At 48.1% G+C, this 15,433-nt stretch overlaps 1 protein-coding gene across 1 annotated transcript in view; it reads left to right on the top strand.

Annotated features, from left to right (window-relative positions):
• Positions 1–14,368: 14,368 nt before the first annotated feature.
• The window catches only part of SNF4Agamma (SNF4/AMP-activated protein kinase gamma subunit), a 364,359-nt gene continuing 363,294 nt past the window's right edge, over positions 14,369–15,433 (top strand). The window contains exon 1 of the mRNA XM_084593803.1: positions 14,369–14,794. Within this exon, the coding sequence (XP_084449929.1) occupies positions 14,747–14,794 (48 nt within the window). The 5' untranslated portion in view covers positions 14,369–14,746. The remainder of the gene's footprint in view (positions 14,795–15,433) is intronic.

Genomic DNA, 15,433 nt, shown 5'->3' with positions numbered 1-15,433 from the left:
GTCATTCCACATTTCAATTACATGGGGGAAGAAGGAATTTCTGAAAGCTTCACTATGGGCGTAGTACGGCTGAATTATTCGACTATGATTTGTTCTAGAACTCCGTTTGCCTGGCGCTTGTATATATGTTTCCTTTTGAATGTTTACCTGTCCTTGGAGCATCTGGAATAGTAGCTTTAGGCGATTTTTTTCTCTACGTATTTCTAATGAATCCAGGTTACAGGAAGAAAGCATATCTGTAACTGAGGCTGTCCTTCGATATCGGCAACAAATAAAGCGTACTGCGTACCTCTGAACTCTTTCTAATTGTTTCTTTAAATAATTCTGTTTAGGACTCCATACTACTGACGCATACTCAAGGATTGGTCTCACAAAAGTTTTATATGCAATTAGTTTTACATCTCGTGTAGCATTCTCCAATTTTTTTCTCAAAAAACATAACCTCTGGTGTGCTTTAGAGCACACCTCTTCTATATGTGTGCCCCAATTTAAATTTTGTGTTATTGTCATTCCTAGATACTTAAACTGAGTTACGTTTACCAAACACTTGTCACCAATGAAATATGGGAACGAAAGAACAGATTTCTTCGTTGTAATGTGCATGTACGTTGATTTGGAATAATTTATTTCCATGTTCCATTTTTTGCACCATTCACTTAATGCCTGTAAAGAGTTGTTAATTCTAAGCTGGTCTTCCGTGTTTCTAACTGTGGAATAAATTAAACAGTCATCTGCGAATAGCTTCAGTCGTACATTCGGTTCCATGACAGCAGAGATATCATTAATATACACCAAAAATAACAACGGTCCCAGAACAGAGCCCTGTGGAACTCCTGAAAGAACTGGTAGTGAGGCGGACACATGACCATCCACTTTGACCACCTGGTTCCGATTTCCTAAGTACGCTTTAATCCATTTTACAATATTCATATTAATTCCAACTCTTTCCAGTTTAAAAACTAATTTATTGTGTGGCACCTTATCAAAAGCTTTGGCAAAATCTACAGCGATTATATCAATTTGCTGCTTCGCATCCATCGTCATCCATCGTCATCCATGTCATTGCTTCGCATCCATCGTCATTTTTGTCACATCGGTCGTTTCAAGTACGTCTTGGGACCACTTTATCAAGAACCTTCCTGCAGGAGAATGGTGTGCCCCAAGGGTGCATTTTAAGCACCACACTTTTCGTGGTAAAAATGAATTCGATCAGTAAAGTAATACCAAATTCCATAATGTATTCACTCTATGTGGACGACCTTCAAATAGCCTACACGTCATGCAACATGTCCACATGTGAGAGACAGATCCAATTAACAATAAATAAGCTAACAAAATGGGCCAGTGAAAATGGGTTTAAATTTTCCCCGCAGAAGACAGTGGCAGTTATGTTCTCGCTCAAACGAGGCATACAGCCCAATCCTACCTTACACCTAAATGAAATCAAATTGCCCATAAACAATAACCATAAATTCTTGGGCATTACTTTTGACAAAAAACTCACTTTTCTCCCTCACATACAAGCACTAAAGAAGAAAGCCTCCAAATCCCTAAACATCCTAAAAGTCCTTTCACGCAAACATTGGGGATCTGATAGGGCATGCCTTTTGCATATATATCGCTCCGTTGTGCGCTCCTCCTTGGACTATGGAAGCATAGTCTATGGAGCAGCTAGGCAATCATATTTAAAGAAATTAGACCCAGTGCATAACTTAGGCCTCCGCCTTGCTTGTGGTGCATACAGAACGTCTCCTGTGCATAGCCTCTATGTTGAAACTAACGAGCCTTCTCTGAAAGATAGACGAGCTTTACTTACATGCGCATATGTCCTCAAAATAAGGACACGGAAAAAACACATCTGTTACCCGATTGTCACAACTTGTCCCTCCCGAACAATATTCTCAAATAAGCCTCAGACAACAAGACCATTGATAATGCGATTTGAAGACATTTGCCGTGAGCTCCATATTCTGGACACCTTGCCTGATGTCGCTCAAGAAAATAGGCCCCTGGCCCCATGGTACAACTTTCCAACAGTCTGTGACCTCACTCTTACACAGTTCAAAAAGAGCGAAACTCCTACAGAACATATATTACAAGAATATCATGCACTAAAAGAGAAATACAGCAAATGCACAGAGTTTTACACAGACGGATCAAAAACTGCCTTCTATGTGGGCTGCGCTGTAGTGGATCGGAACTCCGAAAAAATTATTCGACTTCCTCAATGTGCATCAGTATTTGCAGCCGAGTGTTATGCTGTCCGGGTAGCTGTAGCAAAAATTGTGTACGAGGGTACTGAGAACAGTGTTATCTATACAGATTCACTGAGTGTGCTCACAGCTCTAAACTCCAGAAATGCAGTCATGCCATTACTCGGTAACATAATACACGATGTAATAAAGATATCAGCCCAAGGACATAACATAATATTCTGTTGGGTTCCAAGCCACATGGGCATTGAAGGAAATGAGAGAGCGGACGTGTGTGCTGCTCAAGCAGGCAGGAAAGAAATAGAGAAAGTAAACATACCTTATAAGGATTGCATAAAGTTAATTAAACGAAAACAAAAGGATATATGGCAGTCTATATGGAATAACCAGGAAAGTAATAAATTGCACCTCGTAAAGCCTATAATAGAAGAATGGGAAACAAGCACTCATCAGGAACGCTTCATGGAGGTTACAGTATGCCGTCTGCGTATCGGGCACACACATCTCACACATAATTTTCTACTAATGAAACAAGATAAGCCTACGTGTGGAGAATGCGGAGAAGTACTCACAGTCAACCACATCCTGATTGCATGCCCAAAACTAGAGACACTACGGAGAAAGCATTTCACTATTTTTTATGATCATGCCATCCCTTTCCATCCCAAATTACTTTTAGGAGAAAGAGCAATAATAAACTTAACATGTGTTCTTAGTTTTTTAAAAGAAGCAGACGTTCTGAATAAACTGTAAACTTAAACGAACCTTCTTCCCCTTTTCAAATAAGAACAGATTTTAACCTTGCTCTTGGCGCATGATAGCCTCAGTTGCTTATGCGCCATAAAACCCCAATACAATACAATACAAAAGTTGTGGTTTAGCTCTGGTTAAACTGAGGGCTAGCGAAAGTCAGCTGTGCTTGGAAATTGGCGGTGGCTTAGTTCAGCTAGATCAGGATAACATAGCAGAAGCATGTGTGCCTGGGTTGCCTACACCTCTCCAATCTAATCCCATCCAATCCAGCCCAACCAACCAAGTACAGTTCATTTCAGTCAAATACAGTCCAATTCAGTCCTATCTAATTTAATCCATTCCAAACCAGTCCAATTCAATCCAATCTAATGCAGTTCACTCCGATCGTGTTCATTGCTGCATACATGCTCTCCCAAAATGCGCCGCTTACTAGCCTATCATCATCACTACTGTCATCTTCACGCTAGAGAAGGAGAATTAAGATGCTCTATTCATGGTCCTGGGCGTGGCTCAGTCGGTTAAGGTGCTTGGCAGGGGATCCTAGGGATGGAGGTTCGATTCCCAATGGAGATATTTTTTTTATGAGACCGCGGCTTCTTTTTACGGCGTAGCTGCGGCCACCCGAGGTCTCGCTTTGGCTGTCGGAGTGTTGCTTTCGCAACAAAACTATGAACACTGGCAGTCAGTCTAAAAAGAGGTAGTTCAGAGCTAGAAAGAGCATGTGACCTTTCATGGCATTGCTTTCCATGTCCCTGTCTGCTTGTGTGTCTGTGCAGGCAGGGCAGTACTTTTCTTTGGGCTGGACACCTAAAAGAATGTCTGCATTGCCATCATCAGCTGGACTATGCCCACTGCAGGGTGAAGGCATCTCCCATATTACTCCAATAAACCCAGTAACCCGGTCCTCTGCTAGCTGCATCCACTTGACCCCAGCAAACTTCTTAACCTTATTCACCCACCTAACTTTCTACTGCCCCCAGTGCCACAAGGCTACCCCTCCTTGCATTTAGAGGTGCCAGGTTCGATCCCTGGCGCGGCCGGGTACCCTCTGGTTTTCAATATAGGCACAAGATTTCCCCCAACCTGGTGCTCAGTGATTGAGTCCGCCATTGGACAACCATAAGCCTGCATCGTACAGCAGAAGCTCATATATGCAGCCTTTTTTTTGTTTTCTTTTTCGTTGTACGATGGCCGAACGAATCCCTGACGCATCGGCGCAACTTTTTGGTTCATGGCCCCTTTCTCAAGCACTTCACATCAGAAGCAGAACAGCCAATCACCAGGCTGGGGGAGATCTTTTACCTATTGAAAACCGGTGGGTACCCGGCGGCACCAGGGATCGAACCTGGTACCTCTCCAACGCGAGGCGGATGCTCTACTACAAGGCCACCGATTCGGTGTCTGCTTACATGACGAGAAACAGGTAGGGTGACAGGGGGGTACAGCAGGCCTACAAAAATAAAATACAGCCGATCCCGGATATATCGAACTCGAAGACGATCGCGAAATAGTTCGATATAGCGATAATTCGATGTACAACATGACAAGGGATTGGCTCCTCTAGCGCAAAAGCATCAATATCGTGTACCCGAGCTAGCGGCAAGCTTCCTGCAGCGATGTGCTGCACGCCGCCTTACTGGCAATCTACCGCACCCCTCGGAAGTAAACATGCGCGGTGAATGCTACGTCCACCCGCGCGCACCCATACGCCGAGCGTCGCGTCGCTCCAGACGCCCAGATGAGCAGCGCATCGCCACATGTCGCTTCATGGACGTGTGCGCGTAGTCTATATATTTAGTAAAGTCGGATTCGGAGCGTTTAAGCTGGCGCTGCTCGCATCTAGCGTATAGTGCCGCGTAGCGTATGTGCCGTAGGGGTTCATGTCAAAGCTGCTGCGGATGATGCTCTAGGAAACGCCACCACTCGTCATAAGAGGTGTAGATGAGCACGGGATCACACCAATGACACCCCTGCAGCATGCCGCCTACCGCGGCAACTATGACCTCAGCAAGCTGTTCCTCGGAGCTGTCCCTCCAGCCAATGGCATCGCTCCGTGCTCACGGTATAGTGCTGTGGAAGATTTTTTTGGAGCACTAGACTCACGGTCTCGCGGACTTTACCAAAATGGCCGCGGCTTCCGGTTGTCGCGTCCGTCCGTCGGTGTCGCCGGCGGGACCACCTCGTAGGGCTCCATGGCGGAAAAGAGATGCAGTGAAGCGCAGAACAAAGAAAGCGTTCCAGGCGCTGCTCGTAGGTGCAACGCGGTCGGCCGTAATGCCATGGTATTGCTCGGCAGCAATTGGTTGAAGGGGGGTCCTTTTGATAGCTGAATGCAGATTTTTTCTTGACCTGTATCGGACTTGTACAGTTGATTTCTCCTCAGCGACCCGCCGTGGTGGTGCAGTGGTTACGGCGCTCGACTACCCCGGCCGTGGCGGCCGCTTTTCGATGGAGGCGAAAAGCAAGGCTCCCGTATGCTGTGCGCTGTCTGTGCAAGTTAAATATCTCCAGGTGGTCAACATTTCCGGAGTCCTCTACTATATGGCGTCTCATAGCCTGTGCCGCTTTTGGAACCAAACCGATTTCTTCGTCTGCTTCAACAGCGAAGCAGGCCATCTGACAATCGCCGTAAGCCTCTGGTCAGCTAGGCTGGCTTCACCGCACGACAATCAATGCATTGAACTCTGGCTCTTCCGCATGACAGCACTGTTGTGCTAAAAACAAGCACACCAGGCGTGAGGTGACTTTCAAGCAGACTCAACGTATACCTCATCAAGCGACATGCAGTATAGCAGCCAACCCAACTCCGTGCACGAAAAAAAGCCAGAGAGAGGGAGGGGGGGGGGGGGGGGGGGTTAAAAGGGCACATTGCAGCGGCGCGACCTGTATAGTTCGATATATCGAATGCTGCTCTGGGCAGAAGTTTGTTGAACATGAACACTACCGCTATACATTTCTACAGGATTTTCAAGGGGATATTCTTAGAGCTCGATATAAGCAATGATTCGATATATCGGGGATCGACTGTAGTTTCAGATGACCGCAATAGGAATGAAGTTTGCGCATGAGGTTATAATTATTTGCTGCGCATTTCTCAGTGCCTTCACTTGCCAGTATGACTTTCTTAACCGAACTTAAGACAAATAATTGCTGCCAGTTTCGGAGTATTCAAGATGAGCGTTTGCTGCTTTTGTATATTTGTCTGAACGCGGCCACCTACGTGATACAGATTTTTGTATAAGGGCCTACTTAGTTATTTCGGTATTTCCTTTCTCAGAAACTGTTCTGACTGCCCCTAGCTGACATCGATTTCTCGGCTGTATCGAACTTCGCGAGCTCCGGCATCTTGACAGGTAAGAGAAAGGTGTGTCTAAAGACGAAGCGGGCTTTTCTGGACGAAGTGCGTTGAAACCCGAAGTTTGATATTGCGTGGAAATATAAAAGTCCACACTTTCAGCGATAATCGAGAACGGTATAGCAATATTGGCGCCATTCTCGCCGACGTTGGCAGCGGCCGGGGACCGAAAGAGGATCCGTACTTGCGGCAATTAACGCACTTAAAAGGCGCACATATTAGCGGTTCGTCGATGCGCGATTAATAAAAACATCCCGCTCAATGGACCCATCATGCTTTCGACGGCCAGGGACTTCGGCTTCCGGGAGGTGGGTGGTTCCAGTGCTTCAATTGCCGCTAAGCTGCAGCCCATGAACCAGGGGGTTATTGCCAACTTTATCGATGCCGATTGGTCGAGCGCCCCCTGCCAGCACTGTCGACAGCGTGGCCAACGTGAAGGTTTCTGGTGAAGGCGTTTTTTTTTTTTTCGCAAGCAGAGCCTGGAGGGTGGTCAAGCGCCTTGCTGTCGCCCACTGCATCAAGATAGCCAACTTCTCCCGAAGCAGCTAGAGTGCCTCGATGTAGCGCGCCGCCGTCTGGTATCGGGGCACCCTAGAAGCAGCAGCATGGACGCGGCACCTGCCGAGAACGAAGCTGTCACGGTTGCCATTGCTGCAATAGCTGATGGTGCCGGCACGACTTCCTCTTTGGAGCAGCTCTGTTGCTTCGCTAGCGGGTTGGACCTTGTGTCTCGGGTCTGGGCCACAGACTTCATTTTTGCCGACGACGACGACCTTGTTGCCACGATGGATTTCACAACTGACGAAAGTTTCCAGGAGCGTCATGGAAGGTACAATGTGAACAGCACATCCGACAGCGTTTGAGACAACACTGGTTGTGCTAGCCCCAAAGCCGGTGGCCGCCGCAGCGGTCATTGCAGCGATGGACGCTCTACGGATGTTTCTCGGGAGTTCGGAGCAGAACTTCGCATGGCGGCCGCGATCCTGAAGTCGGTGCTCGTGAAAGGTGTTCAGGGAACAAGTCGGGACCACTTCCAGCGGCGATAAATGAATGTCCCTATGTTTGTCTCTTTTTTAGTCCGGATATAACGTAGCGATTTTCGATTCCCGCCGACTTCTTTATAACCGGACAAGACTATATATCGATTAGCGTACGTTCCTCTTCAATCGGGGATTCAATCATTTGCAAGTTCAGACATGTCTTGAGCGCCTGCGCTTGTACGCTTCTTACTAATACTGGGAGACTACCGAATGTAACCTACGAAGGGTATCTCGTTAAGTCTTAGTATAGGAGCACTCAGTTTGGTCCCATTTGATACCTGTTGCGAAGTGAAGAACATGGGAAACATTGTAGGCATTCACCGTAGTGACATGCTTCAACCCTGACAGACTGTGGTCAATAAAGAAAATAAGAATTTGTGGCTAACATGCGGTGATACGGTATCGGAATTCCGTGAAAATTTCGGGTAGCGGCAGAGAGATTGCGCGTGATTGCGATCACTGCATACTTTTCTGCTAAGAGCGAACTGAAGAGCTGTGTCACCTTATATCGGTGACACAGCTCATTGCTGCTTCGCTCGAAGTTGTGCGCGTATCGGACAATAAACCCAGATGTTAGATGGCAGTTCACTCATTAAACGAATGAGCATAACGTTAAACGAAAAAGTGGAGCTGAGGACTCCTCCCTCGCGGCAAACATGATGGCGAGCAGCCTCTCAGTCATGCGCAGTCATGTAAACTGAACGGCTCGCTTTGGTAGCTTAAACACATACAGCCGGCCGCCAATGTCCCAAGCAAAGTGCATGAAAAATGGCGTCATATGGAGGAAATTGTCGTACGTTATAAGCCCCTTTGATATCTGAAAATTTAGCACCTACCAGTCAGCGACGACGCTAGCGCTTTTCGTGTTTTACTGCCGTTACGATGTTGACGCTGTCAATTGAAGAGAGTCCCCGACGAAACCCTATATGTGGGCAGCATTACTTTCTAGACCCCACTCAAGTTTCTCCAGCACCATTCGCCTCATAAATTATTCAACACAGCTTGCTATGGCAACTGGCCGATTGGGAGCTCGTAATGCTCGATATGCTTCCCAGGATTCAGAAGAGCGACCAGGCGGCCGACCTTCTAACGTTATTTAACTTAACTGGAAACAATGTGTTATTGATGAGCAAGTGTAGTTTGACCGTCTATGCCCAGATTAGATAGAGCTGGTTTATAAATCTCTTCAGGGCCAGATGCAAATGAATGCGCCTGCAAGAGACAAGAGCGGCATTTATCAGCATAAAAAAAAAAAAAAAGTCTTAGTGGTCCGACGAAGGTAGCGCAAGACACTTCAAACTTGGTGATGGTTCCCGGGTTGTGCCCACAAACATTTTACAAAAGTCTTCCGCTGCCTCTACTTCAACGCGTTGTTGAAGGGCCAGTGCAAGGAAACAGTGCCTTTCTTGCGGAGGTAAACGAAAGTTTATATGACAAATGGAAGACAGTAGCTTGCGAGGATCCAGCGTCTTAAACTTTCGAGGTGGCGCAATATTTGTCGTTGAGCATGGCGAGAAAGGGCGAGACCGTACGTGGATTTTTTTCCGTTCGATCGTTGCAGCACGTCGACAAAATACGCGTATACAGCTTATCGAATTCTGCATCGATGGCATATAGGTTCATAAATGCACTGTGTGTTCTCACCGAGAGAGGACGTAATCGGGCATTTGAGACTGTGGCTAGTGGTCCACAAGCTCCCACACTAGACGATGTTGTAGGTACACGTTCGTTTATACGTGATCACTCCCATGAGTTTACACATCACTGAACCAGATATATAAGTAGCAGAGCTGGTCACTTCTGGAAACGAAAGCCACATGTTCTACGTAGAAGCGGAAGTGAGCCGCCATATTCATGAGAATTGTGCCGGCCAGCTAGGTCTCTTCCTCGATTGTTCTTTACCGCATCGAGAGCTGAGAGTATTAAAGTCGCCCACAATAATATGAGGAGCTGTCCAACACTGCATAGCTGAAGATAAATGTAAATGGACCAACCCTATCTAGCTCTTTCTCGGTGAAATGTAGGTTCAGATTGCAGAAAAGACCTGACCTGGAATTCGGTTGAGTACCGCAGTTGAGACTTTCACCTTAAAAATTAATTATCGGAACTAGTTAATCATCTTACTAGTATCATTACTGACCTTTCTAGAATTATACCTGCCAATAATAGTATTATGCTGCGGAAGCCGTCCTCGTACCTCAAGAAGCCTATGTGTAAAAATTAGTGGCAGGCTTTTGCGAAATACCTGGTATAAATGTCAAGGCACAGCTTTATGCCTCGTTTGTTGGACTTGATCTCTATTCTGAAAGTAAATACAGCTTCGTTTAATTCTATATCGAGACACGTATGGAATTTTGAGTGCGCTGCATATCGTTACGCTGCGTATACACCTACCTTGAGTTAAACAGCAGTTTCTTCCCTTCTATCCCGACGAAGCCTGAGCGCAACAAAATCTAATTGCATTACCCAAACTTTATTTCCATCTACTTACGCTACTGCGGCGCACAACTTCTCGGTCAGGGTACGACCTCTCAATACCCAATCTCCTTGTCTCCTCTGGTGGGTGGTAAGAACATTTATTGGATATACAAGGGCCAGGAGGTATGTTTTGGATCAGCTCATCTCCTTGTCTCCTCTGGTGGTTGGTAAGAACATTTATTGGATATACAAGGGCCAGGAGGTATGTTTGGATCAGCCCTTAAGGGACCGGTTCTTACAAGCACTAGGTGGAGGTCCCTAGTTCGGGACCTCAGTGGCGGCTGCCGCCGCCCAGGTGCGCCCGACGAAGGCTTGTTGGGCCTGTAAGTCGTGGCAGCCGAGCAGGATCGCCTTCCAGTCCCCCCGCATTGGGTTGGGGATGGGGGGAATAGCCGGGTTGGAGGGGCGGGCCCACACCATGTGATAGATGTCAGAAGACACCGCTCCACAGTGCGGACAGCTGCCACTAAAGGAGTGGTCAAAATGTTTTAGGGCTGCCGGGCACAACAATGTGTTGGTGAAAAGGCGGAGAAGGAGCCGCTCATCCGCCTTTTTGAGGCCTTTACATGGGCTGGGTTAAAGGCGATCACAATTTTGATAGTACGTCGTGTTATCTTTGAAGTAGGGAGGAGAAAACAGCCCGGTGAGAGAGCGCGCGGGCGGCTGCGTCTGCTGCCTCGTTTCCTGCCAATCCCTGATGAGCAGGGGCCCATATAAGGTAACGGTGTGCGGGTTCCGTATCCCATATGCAATTTAAGTAGATTTTATAGGCTAGGAAAGGAGTCCAGCCTTGTTTGACGTTCCGACAGGCTCCTCGCGAGTCGGTAATTATGTATTTTGAATCTGAGCGTGAGGCCGCGAGGGCAATCGCCACCTCTTGTGCGTGTGTTGTACTGTGAGCTCTGAAGGTGAGACCGTTAACCGTTTTGCTGTTGTAAACTACAACGGCCGTGTACTATCCCCCGTGGTGAAAGCTGGAGGCATCCACGTAATATACACTTGTTTTGTTCCCATAATGTCAGGCTAGGGCTTCCGTTCGTGCCAGGCGCCGACCATTATGATCTTCATGTGGTGGTGGTGGTGAAAACTTTATTTCGGTAAAGAGAGAGAAAGAAAAAAAAAGAAAGACTTATGTCAAATGATCAATGGGCTTCTTTCCGTTGGCTTTGTGATGTGGCCGTCAGACCGTGTCTTTCGGCGACTTCCAAAGCCCAGCTCACCGCCCGCAGTTGTACCACAGGTCCGCAGCCTCCCATTGTAGTGGGTTAGATAATAGCCATTCGGCTTTGGGTTGGAGCTCAGGGCACATGTGTAAGATATGAGCTAGGTCGGCCTTTTTGGCATCGCAAAGCGTGCATTCGGGGGTGTACAGTTGATGTGACATATTGGCTGGACATATTGGCCAAGGGAAGGAAAGCGTAGCAGGGGGAGGCAGAAAGTTAGGTGGGCGGATGAGATTAAGAAGTTCGCAGGGGTCAAGTGGATGCAGCTAGCACAGAACCGGGTTAAGTGGAGAAATATGGGAGAGGCCTTCGCCCTGCAGTGGGTATAATCAGGCTGATGATGATGATGATGATTGGCTGGAAGAGGTCGCACACAGAGGGCGCGCCTCGACAGTTTGGGATGCGAAACCTGTCTTCCATGAGAGTGTAGTGTTCGACACGGAGTCGGTGGCGATTCAACTCAGTTTGCAACAAACGCGTGTACTGGTTTGTAAGGTGCGCCTCCAGGAGGTATTCATCACCCTAAGGGCCATAAGACGGCTGTTTGAAGTAGTGATGGGGAGGTCCAGGGCACGCTTCATTTTGCGAAGGATGACCTCAAGGGTATCCTCCTCTTGTCTCCGTAGGTGGAGATAAAGTGTCGAATAGAGAATCCGAATGGTCACGAAGGCGTTTGCCAGCCGCAAGCAACCCTTACTTCGTAACCCCCCGCGTTTGTTTGAAACCCGGCGGACCATGCAGCCTACATGGTCCCCCACCTTACGAAGTTTGGCCAATGTAGTGTCTGACCGTCTGTGTTTGTGGATGTAGAGTCTGAGTACCCGTATCTCGCCAGCTTCGTGCATGGGACCACTGTCTAAAGAAAGAGTGATTTGAGTTGTGCACTTTGGCGAGGGGCGGAGGTGCACAAATTCCGATTTTTGTGGGGAACACTGAAGACCGCAGCGGCGGGCGTAGCGGTCTACTATCGTCGCCGCTGTTTGCAGGCTGGTTTCAATGTCCCCTATGTTGCCATGCGTGGTCCAAAGGGTGACGTCATCGGCATACAGAGTGTGCTGCATACCAGTGACACCATCTTGTTGGGCAGGCAGGTGCATCATGGACAGATTGAAGAGCAGCGGGGAAAGTACCGCGCTTTGAGGGGTTCCCCGCCTGCCGAGTAGGTAAGGATCACGCTCATTATCTTGGATGCGAATGTAGGATTGACGATCGGTAAGAAATTGTTTTATGTATTGGAATGTGTTGAAGCCACAGTCTTAGGTTAGTGAGTACGTATTATATCGTGTGTTACGTTATCAAATGCCCCTTTGAGATCTAAGGCGAGTACTACCCGGTCATTATGGGGGCATTTGGGTGGGCCAAGTACTTCCCAACTGAGTTGCAGAAGGACATCTTGAGCGGGTCTGTGTGGGCGGAATCCGAACATGGTGCCCGCGAATACATGTTTTTGTTCAAGATATTCAGATAGCCGGTCCCGCACCATCGTCTCCATTAGTTTGCCTTCACAGGAGGTGAGAGAGATGAGGCGGAGGTTATCTGTGTCAGTTGGTTTGCCTGAATTAGGAATAAAGGTTACCAGAGCCGTTTTCCAGTCGCTTGATATTGAAATCGCATTGATATAGTCGAGGAGGGACTGGTATGCCGAGTCGCGCAGGTTCGTCAAAAGCTTGACGATGACCTTACCCTTCCCGGGGCAGTGCCCCGTTTCATTCTGGCAGGAGCCGCCCGCAGATCATGTAGCTGGAAAAGTTGATCCAGCTCTGCCTGCATAAGAGTATGCTGATCCACGGGGGTCATGGGCTGTACACAGATACTGGTCCCGGAGTTTCTGTGCCAGTTGAGTCGTGTTGACAGAGAAAGCATGCATGGCTCTCTTTTCCGTGTTTCGGTTCGTATTTGGGTCGGGTCGATGAGGGCTCGAAAGAGGCGCCATGTGTTGCGGCTGGACATTTGTCGCGCGGCCGTGTTGCACCTATCCACCCAGTAGAAGTAGGCGAGATGGGCCGCGTACTCAGCCGCTTTTTCTGGTGGTCGAGGCAGGAGGCGTCTTTATGCCCTGTCTGGGACGATTCGACTGCGCATACATCTTGCAAGTACTATAGTGCGACTGCGAAACTACTGTCTCCATATGCAGTGCATAGGTGCCGATCTACCAACCTAGGCTGTCAGCAGTTATCACACTGCCAGCAAGTGGAGTATCACCTGACCATCAACGGTTTGTAAGAATAGGCTTTTCAAATTAAAAGAGCGCGCCTTTTTCACCATAGCATTAGGAGTTGTGATGTGCACCGGAACACAGCCAACACTTGCTCCTATCAGGCTTCGCCTTCGTTCTCCCGTGAGGGGCCAAAAAAAGGGCGTTTTGGGCACTTTTTGGGGCCCTTCGGGTGGTGCGTTCGAAAATCGTCTACTGATATTGTTATACGATTACGATCGGCTACGCATTAGCGTCAACTTGAAAATTTAACTATTCAATATTGATTAACCAGCCCGCTGGTTAACCTGCCTTACCTTTATATAAAAAGGTCCTTTTAATGTAGTTTTCCGCCTCAGATGTTTTGCTGAGATCAGCGCAAGAATTTTCCTCAAATGGAAGAAATTAAAACAACAGCTGAACGGGCTAATGTAGTTCATCTGTCCATACGCTTATTTTCACTGTGGTTAGGGGATGTTAGATAGCACCTATTTGGAGACATTTTTTCGTACTTCGCAGGTGGCGATGCCTCCTCCGGTGACGTTCTTCCCGCAACCCCACACAATTGTCCGACATGCGCTCCGCCCCGTTATGGCAGAACTCTCTTGTAAGCACTGATGTCATTGACAAGCTAGATAGGCATTGACATTCCAGCTGGGAATCAGCGAGGTTTGGAGCAGTTCCAGTTTTTTTTTTTTTTTTTTTTTTATAATGTGGACAATGCTCTGGGTTTGTATGCCTTCATGCGTGGAATGGCATACAAAATTTCGTTTGTAATGTCTCGCTACACGTGTCCAAGTTGCCATTACTAAGTGCAGCCGCTTGGGTCTCACCTGGATTGTTGGTATGGCAACGGTCGGGACATTTCACGTCGTGGCCATTGCGCGTAATGGAGATAGATATGACGCGTGTATACACCGGGCTCTGCAAACAGCGCATGGTCACCTCCGGCTTTCCGCATAAGAACGTTATCTCGACTGGCGAGACAAGAAAAGCACACAATCGGGGGAGCTTCAGCTAACGGCTTGGCTAGATTGCGGGCTCCGGATGCACGGCTGTCCAGTCGTCGTCACCGCTAACGCTGCGTCGTTCATTGTCGGATTCCTGGGAGGGGCAGGCGGGGACGCATGTCACCGGTTTGGTCGGCCGCAAAGGCGTCCAAAAACAGGTCGCGACTGAGGAGCATGCCGCGATGATTTCGCCACTCTTGACTGCTGCTGCTTCTCCTCGTCATTCGGCTTGCCAGCGGTGCGGAGCTGGACCGACCGCGCGATAAACTGTATGTCCTCGGCGAGCTGTTGTGGTCGTTGGCGCTAAGCGCTTGTGTAGGGCGGTCGCCTCGATGACTTGGCGTCTACGCATAGCCCGTGCACGTACATCCTACTTGAGTGATGTGGTCGTGAGTTGGCTGGATGGCTTCTTCTGCTTGAAAGTCGTCGTAGTCTGAGCTGCGGGTGCCCTGATAGGCGGTGCGTCTCTGCCTCTGCAAGATGGCTCTACGTTGGAAGACGGCCAGGAGGACGCTGTCCATGCCGGAGGTGAGAGAGCGGGCGTTCGACCGGACGCTCGAGAGGTCAAGTTGCTTTGTGCGCAGCTCGCGGCGAGTTCAAATCAAAGAAATGTATGGTACAGTCGCGCAGGCAAATGTGATGTCTCGGAGATCGATGCGGATGTGCTGGAGTACGGTGTCTGCCTCCCTAGTTGAATAAGTGCATCGGTGTGTTATTGCGGTGGGGTAAAGAATGTGGAGCTGGTTGGTTTAGGGGGTTTAACGTCCCAAAGCGATTCAGGCTCTAAGAGACGCCGTAGTGGAAAGTTCCGGGAAGTTCTACCACATGGGGTTCTTTAACGGGCACTGGAACAGTTATTACACCAAGTACAGATTTGTAAATTTAAACACAGCCCTCGATAAACGTGCTTGCATGTATTATTGTATTCTTTCGAAATACTACAACATCGCTGCCGAAACTGCTTTATTTTGAAAAGGAAGACGCAAGGCCACAGTGGAGCCTTTTTATTTTTTAATTTATATGGCGGCATTCTGAAGAAGATTTACTAGAATCGCCCCAAGCTAATAAGGTGAACAGCATCTATATCTTTCTCCTCCACTTCTGTTCCCAAAAAGCAGCTGTGTGACATACTGCGCCTACGATTTCCTATAAACTAATTTGCATTTT

This window comes from Amblyomma maculatum, chromosome 2, assembly GCF_055883805.1.
Source record: "Amblyomma maculatum isolate TAMU_Amacu chromosome 2, ASM5588380v1, whole genome shotgun sequence".
In the NCBI taxonomy this organism is placed as follows: Eukaryota; Metazoa; Arthropoda; class Arachnida; order Ixodida; family Ixodidae; genus Amblyomma; species Amblyomma maculatum.
This window is presented reverse-complemented; position numbering and strand designations above follow the sequence as displayed.